At 61.7% G+C, this 12,620-nt stretch overlaps 3 protein-coding genes across 6 annotated transcripts in view; 1 reads left to right on the top strand and 2 right to left on the bottom strand.

The window, feature by feature from the left end:
• Positions 1-1,184: 1,184 nt before the first annotated feature.
• On the top strand, positions 1,185-1,815 carry EVA1B (eva-1 homolog B). Its single transcript, XM_086626247.1, has 2 exons — positions 1,185-1,293; positions 1,403-1,815. Exons 1-2 carry the CDS (start codon positions 1,227-1,229, stop codon positions 1,813-1,815), a joined length of 480 nt encoding a protein of 159 aa, XP_086482373.1. The 5' UTR covers positions 1,185-1,226.
• Positions 1,816-3,463: 1,648 nt separating this feature from the next.
• MNMIP1 (manchette microtubule inner protein 1) lies at positions 3,464-7,734 on the bottom strand. The gene is made up of 12 exons (XM_086625911.1): positions 7,720-7,734; positions 6,850-6,921; positions 6,635-6,713; positions 6,415-6,515; positions 6,247-6,345; positions 6,017-6,053; positions 4,600-4,647; positions 4,321-4,426; positions 4,097-4,158; positions 3,720-4,005; positions 3,580-3,643; positions 3,464-3,502 (listed from the first exon to the last, which is right to left on the bottom strand). Exons 1-12 carry the CDS (start codon positions 7,732-7,734, stop codon positions 3,464-3,466), a joined length of 1,008 nt encoding a protein of 335 aa, XP_086482037.1.
• Positions 7,735-7,887: 153 nt separating this feature from the next.
• The window catches only part of THRAP3 (thyroid hormone receptor associated protein 3), a 30,867-nt gene continuing 26,134 nt past the window's right edge, over positions 7,888-12,620 (bottom strand). For 2 of the 4 annotated variants that reach the window (XM_086626278.1, XM_086626277.1), the window contains 4 exons: positions 11,928-12,112; positions 11,157-11,349; positions 10,347-10,496; positions 7,888-9,414 (listed from right to left, as the gene is read on the bottom strand). In XM_086626278.1, coding sequence (XP_086482404.1) covers positions 9,193-9,414; positions 10,347-10,496; positions 11,157-11,349; positions 11,928-12,112 — 750 coding nt within the window. In that variant the 3' untranslated portion in view covers positions 7,888-9,192. Of the gene's footprint in view, positions 9,415-10,346; positions 10,497-10,841; positions 11,002-11,156; positions 11,350-11,927; positions 12,113-12,620 lie in introns of those variants that run through there. The other 2 variants (XM_086626279.1, XM_086626280.1) reach the window with 2 other exon arrangements.

Below are 12,620 nucleotides of genomic sequence, written 5' to 3'. Positions count from 1 at the left end.
GGCAGGGGCTGACACCGGGGCTGCTCCACAAGAGAGGGCACCGGGACCCTCCTGGGGACGCTGCTGGCCATGATTCGGGGTGCCCCGCTGCGAGGGGCTGCGCAGCCCCGGGACGTGCGGCGGCCCCGCGGTGCTGGACCGTCCAGGGACGGTTGTGCTGATGTGTCACATTTTCTGCATTTCTTTCCTCATTCCTCCCTCCCTGGAGCCGTTTCTGGGAAATGAGCTCGTCCCCAGCCAGGGCCAGGCTCTGCACCGGCTCCCGCCCTGCCCACTGCCCTGCCCGCTGCCCAGCCCCATGGCACCCCACAGCCGAGGGGCACTCAGCCCCAAACCAGCACCGTGGGCAGTGAGGGGGCTGCGGGGATGGGCTGCCAGGGCTGGAGCTCAACTGCGTGGAGCCACACAGGGCTCCGGGCAGGAAGAAGTGGGTGCTCAGATGGGCACCCATGGGGTGTCGAAGAGATGGCACGGGGCACCCATGTCCCCTCCCAGCTCCCAGGGCAGGTTTCCGTGCCTGGAAGGCATGGTTCCCATACTGGGAGGGCATGGGCAGCTTCTCTTGCAGAGGGTCCGGCGCCTGCCCCTCATCTGTCCTGCCTGGGGACACGGTGGGAGCTGGGGGGGGGGCACAGGGTCAGTGTTCCCTGCGACTGTCCTGCTGGCCTTTGCCCGTTGGGCCGGTCCTTGCCCCCGCGCCGCGGGGCCCCACAGCAAACAGCCGTGGCTGGAGCTGGGCTGGGAGCGGCACGGGGGGGGTGGATGCTGCACAGGAAGGGGCTGTGTGGGGGTACACGTGTGTGCACACATGTGCACAGGCAGCACCAGCCCCGCTGGCACGGGCGGGCTCACAGGGGTGTGCGGGGACCCGGCCCCGCGTCCCAGGGGGGCACGGGGTGGAAAGCTTGGCTCAGTGCCGCAGAGCTGCTCAACGCAGTGTCCTGGAGGGGCCATATCCGTCCTGGTCCCGCAGGAAGGTCAGCAGGGTGGTGGGAGCGGGATGCTCCGGTCTGGCACCTGGTGGGGCTTTGTCCAGCTGGAGCAGCCCGGGCAGGTCCAAGTCCCTGTGCCAGCTCAGGGCATGGGCGCATGTGGGAATGGCCCCAGAGGGAACGAGGGGCTCTGGGAGGGCTCCAGTCCCCAGCAGCACCGTGCTCAGCACCCCCTGCCCCACAGATGCCAACCATGTGCCTTCCCCAGAGACGCTGAGTGTGACCGGGTGCGGGATGGAGAGCCGCCGGCGGGACATGGAGCTGCTGAGCAACAGCATGGCCGCGTACGCGCACATCCGAGGTGAGCCCTCCCCCCCGGAACCGCGGTGCCACGTCCCGGGGGACCCCGGGGCCACCGCAGGCCCTGCGGCAGCACGAGCAGCCCCTCACCCTCTCCCCTCTCCCTGCAGCCAACCCCGAGAGCTTCGGGCTCTACTTCGTGCTGGGCGTCTGCTTCGGGCTGGTGCTGACCCTGTGCCTGCTGGTGCTGCGCCTCTCCTGCCGGTCCCCCCCGCGCCCCCCACCCTGCCCAAGGGACCTCAGTGAGGATGAGGAGGACGACGATGATGAGGACGAGGAGGAAGAGGACACTGTTGACCATGTGGCATCCGAGTCGCTGCTGCCGGTGACCGAGATCCCGCTGGAGAGCCACGGCCCCGGGGACGGAGCGCTGGCCATCAACGTCTTCGCCTCGGCGGAGGAGCTGGAGCGGGCGCAGCGGCTGGAGGAGCGCGAGCGCATCATCCGCGAGATCTGGCGCAACGGGCAGCCCGACATCCTGGGCACTGGCACCGGCACCCTGGGCCGTGTCCACTACTACTGAGCTCCGGCGCACAGGCAGCTGCCCCGGCACTGTGCCCCGCTCGCCCCGGTAGCTCAGCCGACACTGTGCCACCCCTGGGAGCTGCCAGGCCCCACTCTGGGGCCAGGAGCGGGGAGGACACGGGGGCTGCTCGCCGCAGAGCAGCACTGCACCACTGCCAGCCAGACCCTGGTGCCACGGGCACTCCGGGGCCAGACTCGCCCCCGCTGCTGCGGGACACGATGCACTTTGAGCCATCGGTACGACTGCTGGCACCAGCCGAGCGGCGCCGGACCCTGCGGGGACAAGGACAAGGACGGGGCAGACGTGGCTGGGCTCAACGGCGGGCACTGGCCCCGTGGACTTGGCACTGGAGGGGCCCGTGCCCATGGGTCGCGGCTGGGCTGTACGTCTGTGGGAGCCATGGGTCCTGCCCCAGAAACATGGTGCTGTAATAAACCACCTGTGCCCAGCGTGGGGGGGCCCTGAACGCCCAGGGGTCCCTGCGTGCCGCGGCGGCCGTGGATGCGGTGCCGGGGGGGGGGCATCTGGCCACAGTCACCCCCCCTGGCCGTTTCCCTTCCCCGGCCCCACTAAAATTAGCCGTGTCCCTTCCGGCACCGCCCGCCCTGACCCAGCGCCCTCCCGGGGGGACCGGGGCGGATGTTCCCCCCCCCCGGGCTCTCGGGATGGCGGGTGCTCCCTGGGGATGGGGGTGCTCCCCGCAGGGCCGGGCCACATCCTGCCCACGCTCCCGCCACCAGCTCAGCTCTGGGGGACTGCGGGGGCCCCCGCTGCCCCCTCCCCAGCCCCCTCCACGGCAGCTTTACAAAAATAGCTCCTTCCCAGGCTGGTCCCCACGCTGCCAGAGCCAGCAGGATCCAGATGTTTTCCAGATGTTCTCCCAGTCCCATGCTGGTGGCTGGAGGCCAAGATGCTCTGGGGCTGAGGCTGGGCTGGGAAATGATGCGGGGGCTGGAGGAGGAGGAGGTGCTGCGGGTCCTACCTCCGCACCCCAGCCCGGGACGAGGCATGGGGGCTGGCGGGGGGCACTTGGCCCCCCCAGGACTGGCTGGTGGACTCTGCAGCCCTGCCCGTGGCTGCCAGCAAGTCCACTCCGGGCACCCGGGGCTGAGCGCTGCAGGCGCCTTCCCCGTGCTCTGCAGCGAGTGAGCCCTGGGGGGACCCCTGTGCCACAGTGGGATCCCCTGTGCCACGGTGGGACCCCCCCTGTGCCATGGTGGGACCCCCTGTGCTGCAGTGGGACACCCTGTACCATGGTGGGACCCCCCTGTGCTGCAGTAGGACCCCTGTGCCATGGTCAGACCCCTCCCCATGCCACGGTGGGACGCCCCCACCCCATGCCCAGTAGCACCAGCTCAGCCCTGCAGGGACATGGCAGCCCCAGGGCTCTGCCCTCAGCAGCGTCCACACAACCCAGCAATGCTCTGCACCCAAAATGGTTTATTTTAAACAAAATCTGTACCTGGGGGGCAGCTGCTCGGCCTCAGGGCCGCACCGCAGAGCTGTGCTCCGGTGCAGGACACGTGTTGGTGCTGGATCAGTGCAGTCCCAGGCTGGGGCAGCCAGGCACGTGGCACAGCACCATGTGCACGCGCCAGCCCCTGCGCCCACCCAGGAGGGGTGGGCACCGCAGCCCTTGGCCACGCTAGCAGGGCAGCACCTTCCTCACCCGCTCGATCTCAGCCTGCGGGGAGAGGCTGTGAGTGCTGGGGGGGTGGCAGGGACCCCGGCCCAGGGGCAGCTCCTCGCCCCGGGACTCACCTGCAGCTCCTGGCGCTGGGCACGCTCCTGGCACAGCTCCAGCCGCATGTCTGCCAGGTCCCGCCTGCAATGCACCGGGGATGGCTCAGCCGGGGCCGCTGGGGACCCCCCAGCACCCCGACACCCCCGTCCCCACTCACAGGTGCTGGACTCGCATCAGGTCCACGAGGATGTGCAGGGACCGGACCTCAGCCTTCAGGTCCTCCAGGGCCAGCCTCTCCTCCGGCCACGGCACTGCCGTGCTCCACGGTGGGCCGACGCCAGGCAGAGGGGTGCAGACCTCGGCACGGGGAGGCCCCCGGGGCTGCTCCCACCCGCAGGGACCCCCCGCACTGGGCGGCCGCTGACCCGGCACCCGGGGCCGCGCGGCAGTGGGGTGGCTCAGCTTGACCGTGGTGACGGGCACCGCGTTGAAGCTGTCAGCATCTGCCGAAGGGAGGGTGTCAGCACCTGGTGCCGGCACATGGCATGGCCTCAACGGCGGCTGCAGTGCCCAGTGGTGGCACCCAGCGCCCACCTGTGTCACCGGCTCCGTCCCACTTGTTGTCGGCCGGGGTGCAGGGCTGGGGGACACTGGGCCTGGGGATGGCACAGGTGGTAAAGCAGCACGGCCGGGATGTGCTCTGCCCTCCTGGGGAGACACCGGCCCCGCTCCGGGGGCCGAGCATGGACACCAGCCCGACCCCGGTGCTGGGGCATTGTGGCAGCCCTGACGCCCCGGCACAGCCGCGTGTGTCTTACTTGCTCACTGGGGCCAGTTTGGCCTTGGCAGGGATGGGGGGAGCAGGAGCCATCCTCTTGCTGGGAGGGAGCTTGGCTGGCTCCATCCTTGCTGGTGCCGGGAGCTCTGGGGAGAGGAGGCAGGACCGGGGCTGGGACCGGCACCGCGAGAGTGGGGCGGGAATTGCTTCTCACTGGGGACCCCCGGCCATGGCTGTGCCCCGGCACCAGGGACCTGCCCTGGGCACGGGGTCCTGTCCCAGGCACATGCCCATCCCTCCCCCCAGCCCAGGGACTCACCCCAGGGCTCCCTCTCCTCGTCTGCCGCGTCCTTCGCTGCCGTACAGGCTGCCAGGGGGCAAAGGGGCTCGTTGGGCACTGGGGGAAGGACCCTCGTGTGGCCCCTCTCCCAGTGGGACAGGGATGGGCTGAGTGGGACAGGAATTGGCCCCCCCCACCCTGCGAGGACCACCCCATCCCTGAACCCTCCACATCCCCACACCCTGCTCCTGCCGGGATGGGCGGGAGGCATCGTCCTGCCGCGCTCCTGGACTCATGGTTCCCACCAGCACCGTCTCCCACATCTGCCAAGGTTGGCAGCGGCACTTGGCGGGACACAGCCCCATGGCCCCACTGACCCCGGCGCCATGTGCCCAGGGCCCTGTTGGTTTGGGGGCAGCTGGTCCTCCCTCCAGCCCTGCATCCATCCCAGCACCCATCCCAGCACCCATCCCCGCACCCATCCCCGCACCCATCCCGGCACCTGGCCCCGCTGCGGTCGGCGCTTCCTCTGCACACGGCAGAGCAGGCAGCTGCAAACCTCCCCAGCGCGCTGCGCGCAGCACGGGCAGGATGCCGTCCCGCCGCCGCCCACGGCGCAGCAGCATCCCTGGCACCGAGCCCCAGGGTCTCACCAGGATGGGCTCCCCAGCAGAGCGGGATATGGGCCGTCAGGCCACAGGCATGTGTCCGTGGGCCACCGTGTCCTCGTGGTGGGCCACCCTGTCCCCATGGAGCACTGACAGCCCCGGTGCCACCTGGTCCCTGCTGCCCCCAGCATGGCCCTCACCATGGAGGCCACACAGGCACCAAAAATGCCGGCGGCTTTTATTGCCCGCAGCCGGTGGCAGCCATGAGGGCCACAGGGACGAGGATGGGGACGAAGGCGCCCGGCCCCGAGGGTGCAGGGAGCTGCTCTCCGGGCCCCGGGGCTCCATCGCTCCCAGCAGCGCTGGCTGATGGTGCCCGGAGCTGCCCAGCATCCCGCCAGCCCCTGCTCCTCCTTGGCAGCTGCCCCGGCTCCTGGTGCACTGGCACAGCCTGGGAGCAGCGTGGCCCCGCGGGTGCTGCCACCAGGATGGTCCCCAGGCATGAGACCCCCAGAGCCGCGGCCACTCCACCCTACCTGCTGGCGCGGGGCTGCCCACGAGGCCGTGCGGCGCGGTGTCGTGCCAGGCTCCCCCAGCTGCCACAGCCCCACACTGCGCACGTGATGCCGGAGGAAACCGGCTCCGCACTGGGAAGGAAGTCGAAGCAGAGAGCATCTCGGTGCTGGTCCACGCCGCGTCCCCGTGCCCCGCAGGGCTCCTCTTGACTCCTGGCGTGGCTGGTGCCCTGGCTGCCCCCACCCACCTCGCTCCTGGCCGTGGGACCGCCTGGCCGTCCTGGCAGGACACTGAGGCCCCCGGGGCTGGACAGCCACCACAGCCGGACTCACTGGACTCTGCATCCCGGGATGGCATCGCTGGCATCAACTGCAGGAGAGCGGGGTTGGGTGAGGACGGGGCATTGGCGGGCACTCAGCGCTGGGACTGCAGGCAGGGACCGCCGGCACGGTGCAGCCAGATGCCAGCCTTTGGCCCTGTGGAGCCCTCCAGGGTGCAGGGTCCAGCCACACGAGCCCTGGGGCAGCACGAGCATGGCAGCTCTGGTGCAGCCCCCACTCACCGTGGGCACCGGTGCCGGCAGGAGCTCCACGAAGTTGCTGGGGAAGAGCCCTCTCCGGTGCTGGCACTGCCCATCCCACCAGCCCTCCACCTCCGTCCGCTGTGGGCAGGGCAGGCGTCAGAGCCAGGGACCAGCCCCGGGGTCGCCCCCCGTCCCCGCACCCCTCACCGTGCTGAGGACCCTGACGACATCTCCCCGCCGCAGCGGCAGCTCGTCCGGCAGCTCCGGGGCATAGTCGACCAGGGCCTGGCACAGCTGCGACTCCTGGTCTGCATGGGAAGGGCAGGATGGGGACACGGGGTCTGGCTGCTCCCCAGGTCCCCCCAGTACCCAAAGTGAGCCCCCCTGGGCACAGCCCCGGCCTGCAGCATGGCGAGGGCTGACTCACCCAGCTTGGGCAGCAGGATGGGTGCCAGGCGCTGTGCCAGGATGGGTGCCAGGCGCTGCACTGCCGGCCGCGGCTCTGTCTGCGGGAGACGAGACCTGCTGGGGCACGAGGGTCCCGGCTCCGAGCCAGGGTCGGGGCCAGCCCGGGCAGCACCCGCTGGCTCGCAGACCCCTGTGTCACCCCAGGCCACCCTCAGCACGGAGCCCCCCACCCACCTTCTCCTCCGGGAGTCGTGCCCGGCGCTGGGGCAGCTCGGAGCCGCCCGGGTCTCGCTGTGCGTATGGCACCTTCGGGGTGGAGGGGGAAGTGAAACCTACACCGCGGAATGGGCCAAAACCCACAAACCGCAGCGCCGAGGGCTGGCGCGGCCACGCCACTGGAGCCCCTCCGCGAAGCGCGGCAGCCAGAAGGGTCCTGGGTGCCCCAGGGCTGCCCAGCTGGTCCTGCCCAGCGCTTGCTCCAGGCTGGCAGCAGGAATCTTCCTTCGGACCAAACGCTTTTGGCTCGGCACTACCGAACCACGGAGCGGGGAGGGGGCCTGAGGAGCAGCACCAGCAGTGGAGGTTTCTGCTGGGGAGTGGGAAGCGTGAGCCCTGCCCTGGGTTCGGCTGCTCAGGCCAAGGAGCTGGGAGCACTGGGGGCCCTTTGTCTCGAGACGGCTCAGGGGCTCAAACTCAAGTGCAAAGGGAACTGCCAGGGAAATGCCAACCGTTAACCCACAGCACTGGCTCAACTGCTGTTGGCCAACACCGTTAACCAACACCAGCCAGGAACGCTCCTCTGCAGCGCTGGCAGACGCTGAATTCCCCACGGAGGGTGCGCACCCAGCACCCCACCGCAGCACAGCACCCAGCACCCCACTGTGGCAGAGCAAGGAGCGACCTTCCTCTGAGGTGGCAGCAACGGAAAAGCATTTTTTGACCGGCGCCAGCAAACATGATGCCACCACTGTGCTTGCCAAGCGTTGGGGTTCAGTGCTGGCATCCAACTGGGCTGCCCAAGCCACGCTGCAGTGAGGAGCCTGGGCTCGGAGTGCCCGTTCACGGGTGACACAGTCCCTCCTGGAGCAGGGCTAGGGCTGGAACAGGGCCCGTGGCCATCTCTCGGCCAGGACGGACCACGGTGTTTTAACGCTTCCCTTCCCAGCAGCTCGGCCCTGGGGCCGGCCACGGGCCGCCGGTTCGTCCGGCCTCACCCCTGAATCCAGAGCCCCCCGACTCAGAACACAAAACAAAGCAGAGTTACACCTACTACTCATTTTATTGTATTTTATTTGCATAAACAAACTTCAGGGCTTTGCTAAACAGGAACTGTTCAAGTCAAACCAAACCGAACTCTAGTTGGTGCGCGGGGAAGCGGCACAGCAATCCTGGGGGGGGGGAGGCGGGATGGAGAGGAGAGGGAGCGCGGAGCCTTTACAGCACGTGCACACTCGGCGCCGGCGCGTGGACCTGCCTCTCCTGCCGAGAGGGCTCCGCGACGCGGCCAGAGCTACTCGCAACTTCCTCGGAGTATTTTTAAGAAGATAAAAAGAAATACACCATAACGGCCGTCCTTAACCAGCACAGGAGGGATTCGCCTTTTGTTTTTATAAAAAGATTAATAAAAAATATTGAAAAATTCTCATCTGCTTTTATAGTTTTAACCTAGTAGAATTCGGAAGTTTCTTAGAAAACTATGTTACCGTGGAAAGAGCACTCGAGTTCACAGTCAGCTGCAAAGAGGTTACACAAAATGCCTACAAGCGGTTTGGGACTCCAGCACACACCAGGCCTAACAGTGTACACAAACAGTGGTGAAACGCAGGGCGTCATTTCTTCTCTTTTTAAACCATGCTAATTTGGTTAACTTTCAACATAAAAGGAAAACAATCATTTTTAAAAGGCCCTAAACTCAGCTGTTACATTAAAAAAAAAAATGTTTAAAAAAAATCGTAGCAGTTTGGTCCCAAGGAGTTAACATTTAGATGTTTATTCACATGCTTCATCATTTTCTTATTTATAAGAACCAAAAATAGTTTCCAAAATTATCATTTAATCGATGTTACTACATACGTAAAGGCCTAAAATAAGTAGAGTATGAATTTAAAAAATTGAATACACAATTGGGGAGAAAAATTTGAACTGGCGAGTTAATCCCGACCTTCACTATTTCAAATTATAAAAGAAAACAGAAACGCCAAGACTACCGGGTTGAGATGGGCACAAACCAAAACCACATTGTCTCCAAAGCCTATCACCAAAAAAATAACCGACCGTCCAGGAAGGTCACAGACGAGAGAAAACCCAGGATCTCACCCAGTACTTGACCTATTCAGTCCAGAGGGTAAGTCTTTGGGAAGAGACTCCGCGAGTGGGTCCAAGCGAAATGATTTACCAGTTCTAGCCCACGCTTCGGGGGGCCGAACTCTGGGAACGCAGTCAGTGAACTTCGGGATTGTTCAGAGCTCCTCTGCGGGGCTCTGCTCAGCACGTCGGGGTCGCCCTGGCAGCCCCCAGCAGCAGCGTCGTGCTGCACCCTCCCCCCCGCCAGGGCGCTCGGACACGCGGCCGCTGCGGCTACTCGGCCGTCGTCTGCAAGTTGTCCTTCTCCTCCCTGTTTTCCGTTCCGCTTTCGTCGTCTTCGATTTCTCCTTCTTCTCCGCTGAATTTGTCGTGAGCCCACTTGGGGCTGGTGCTCGACTTCCGGAACATGAAGCGGCCTCTTCCCCGGGGGAAAGCACCCCGGCCACGGCCTCTGCTCACCCACTTGTCGGCGCCTTCGCCCTCCCGGTCATCGTGCTGCACAGGGGAGACAAGGACATGGGCTCACACAGACTGGCTTGTAAGAGCTGGAAAGCTCCAGGTCGGGACACGCAGCGCCGCGGCACGAACCGGACTGCCGTGCTCATGCCACAGCACATACTGTCCCCTACAGAGAACCACGGGCTTGTTCTGAGGAAGACAAGCAGCAGATGAAGGCAGCACTGCACAACTGCTGCACGGGCTCTGTGCGCACAGCAACCCGGCCTTGCCGGCAGCAAGGGTTCTACGGAATGTTTCGGGGTGGGCAGGGACGGGTGTCAGGCCTGCAGGACCATCCTGCAGTACTGTTTCCCCTTTATTTTCCTGCCAACGACACCACCTTGGCAGCTTCAGTCCCTCAGCTTTGTACTTGGGGAGGTTGGCAACACGTGCCGCTTTCGGCAGCGCTGTGCGCGAGCTAAGGCACATGCAGCTGGTGGAAGCTGACACAGACCATGTCATTGGGCTCAAACTGATCCATTTCTGCACTTAAAGTGCAGTGTAGAGACTGGATATCCCCCCAAAAAATAGAATTCTGTTTTCAACAAGATCAGAGAAAAATGCAGTAAAAAAAAAAAAAAAAAAAAAAAATCCAGGCTTTCTTGTTGGAGTTACAAGATTGAAATATCGCATTACTTAATGAGAAGGTTCGGCACCTCAAGTAGAGAGGTGGAGAAAATTTTTTCTCAGGAAGAGAAAAAATGAGCTGGTGTCTGTTTAAAAGTGCCTCTCTCAGAGAGCACAGCCAGTCACCCAGGGTTCCCAGATTAATGCCTGGTAGGGTGACAGACCGCTGTCATCAGCATGAAAAAGGAACAGTGTTAACCCATCCGGGAAGCTGGACGCTTTACGGGGACAGAACCACCACAAACAGTGAGCTGATGTACACCTTGAGTGTGTGTGCACGTTTCAGGGCTTCAGACACCTACCAAGTAGTACTTCTTGCTCTTAGGAGTGTACTCTGGATCCCACTCCTCATCTCTGCTTCGCTTCTGGAAGTCGTTGCTGCCACCGCTGTTGCTGTTATTGTTGCCTGAGAAGTTGCCTCTGCCCCATCCTCTCCCTCTTGCTCTGAACTGCTGCAACAGTAAAACACGGAAGAAAAATAAAATGGTTGCGGTGGCAATGCCCTCCCACCCCCAGACAGCTTCCAGGGCACCTAAAAGACACAACTTCAGTTCTGTAATCATCCGAGAACACCTTTAACCTCTCACGAAAATACGAGCTCAGTACATTGTAGGGTCTTTAGCTCCTCTGCTCACACAGTGCACCGCGGTTTCTATCGAGCTGTTTAACATCATGTAGAGGCATTTCCGGAGCACCCAAGAGGAAGCATTTAGCAAACACAACATGCACACATGACATCTGTGTAGCCAAGGCAGAAGAACTGCAAACAAGCAGTGTGGTTATGACAGATGAGTCACCTGGTAGCCTGCCCCAAACTGACTGATGCGCACGGTGCTGCCCATCAGGGTTGCTCAGCAAGTGACAATGCACAAAAGCTTCCAGGCTTGATTCTGTTCCACGTATCTCGAGTTCAGCTGCCCAGACTATATCCTCAGCACCCTGCTTTGTGCTCCAGACCTGGAGCGATCACATTGTGGCTCATCATCCACAGCCAGACCATGCCTTTGGGGTTTCTCCTTCACAATACGCTTTAACAGTGACAGAGCAATACCCCATGGCCGCTTTTTGACTTTAGGAATTGATTCTTGGGGCAGGGGGTGGAGAACACTTACAAAGGTTCCTCTAGCTCTTCCTCTCTCATTCGGACCAGTGAATTCTTTAGTCCCAAGTCGGGACTTGTCAAAGCCTGTGGTGCTTTCCTCCCTCTCCTCAGTCTCCTCAGGATACTCCTCCGCTTTGACAGAATGAGAGGACCGCGAAGACGATGAACTGGATCTGGATCTCTCGCGCACCCTTCGGTGTTTCCTGTTTCAGTGATAGGAAATGGAGCAGGCTTAACTCAGTCATCACTTGTTTGCTCCAGAACCATTTCTTTATCACTCCCTGCAAAGCAATGCTCTCCTCTCCTTTCCCTGCTATGAAAAGGAAGAGCCATGGCGAGAGCTCAGCATCAGCTAGAACACGCAGACCTAACACGGGTCCGAAGTCTTCTCCAGTAAGAACTCATCGCTTCTCTCTGAGGTGTTTACACCATCTTCTATTGGATAAGCATGGATCTAGGGAGTTCTAGTCAAATGGAAAATTAGGCTAATAGAAAAGGATTAAATTAACATTAAAGCAAAGCCGTTTAAACCTGGCTGTTCTCTACAACACGACAGGAACAAGGAAAAGTGACTCACCCGTGGTGACACATGGCGCCTTCTCATTTACCTTTAACGGTTATTTAGTGTTTCAGACACACCGACAATCAAGAGGACACGCAGATAACTCGTGCCACTGGAGTGCGTGTCAAAAGGCGTACAACTACACACGCCGTGCTGCCTCCGACCTTAGAGCAGAAACGGGAAAGGCAGAAGGAAACGGCTATTAGGCTTCCTACATACTTTTTCTTTGAGCCTTTGTGACTTTTCTCCGTTTTCTCAGTTGATCTTTCCCTTGAGTGACTTGAATCTCTCGAGTCCACCGATTCTCTGGATTTATCGCGTTTAAGATCTCTCTCCTTATGTTTTTTACGGCGTTCAATATCAAGGCGCAGGTCAACAGGGTCGTCCTTATATTTCCCTTCAGCCTACAAAGGCAGGAGGAGGGCAGAGTTTAGCACCAGGCTTTACAGCGCGCTAGCTCAGCACCATTACTTTGCTACTGACTGCACAGACTTCTGGAGAACAGGAATTTATCTGAATACTAATCAATGATGTAAAATAATGCACTATTAAAATAAGTTTGTCAGACTTCAATTTTCCTACTGCTTTCTAAGATCACTTTTATTCTTTTGATCTATTTTGTCGCTTTTTAACTTCTATTCTCTCTTAAACAGCATTAGAACAAACAGCCTGGTAATAAAGGAGGGAGAAACACAGAAGCTGACTCTAACGTGTACCACAGCCAGCCAGAGATGAGAACTTGGAAATCCAACTGGTTATGCACCAGAACTAACAGCTCACAGGGGTTTGCCACTGAACAGCAGCACGCTCGCTACCCTGCTGACGGGCATCACCCAGCAAGGTGGAAGGAATATTAACCACCAGGTCTGGAAACAGTACTCCAAGAGAAGCAAAAGCTGTTTGTTGCTTGGA

The sequence above is a fragment of the Tauraco erythrolophus genome, chromosome 24, assembly GCF_009769465.1.
Source record: "Tauraco erythrolophus isolate bTauEry1 chromosome 24, bTauEry1.pri, whole genome shotgun sequence".
NCBI classification, from domain to species: domain Eukaryota; kingdom Metazoa; phylum Chordata; class Aves; order Musophagiformes; family Musophagidae; genus Tauraco; species Tauraco erythrolophus.
The sequence above is the reverse complement of the archived record's forward strand: the minus strand, read 5'-3'. Positions and strand labels throughout refer to the sequence as shown.

What these genes read in the sequence shown, in the direction of transcription:
- EVA1B (XM_086626247.1), top strand. Translation starts at nt 1,227, where the DNA reads ATGGAGAGCCGCCGGCGGGACATGGAGCTGCTGAGCAACAGCATGGCC. An exon ending in CGCGTACGCGCACATCCGAG is followed by an intron (nt 1,294 to 1,402) that starts GTGAGCCCTCCC and finishes CTCTCCCTGCAG; the next exon opens with CCAACCCCGAGAGCTTCGGG.
- MNMIP1 (XM_086625911.1), bottom strand. An exon ending in CGAGGAGAGGGAGCCCTGGG is followed by an intron (nt 4,427 to 4,599) that starts GTGAGTCCCTGG and finishes TCCTCTCCCCAG; the next exon opens with AGCTCCCGGCACCAGCAAGG. An exon ending in AAACTGGCCCCAGTGAGCAA is followed by an intron (nt 4,159 to 4,320) that starts GTAAGACACACG and finishes TGCCATCCCCAG; the next exon opens with GCCCAGTGTCCCCCAGCCCT.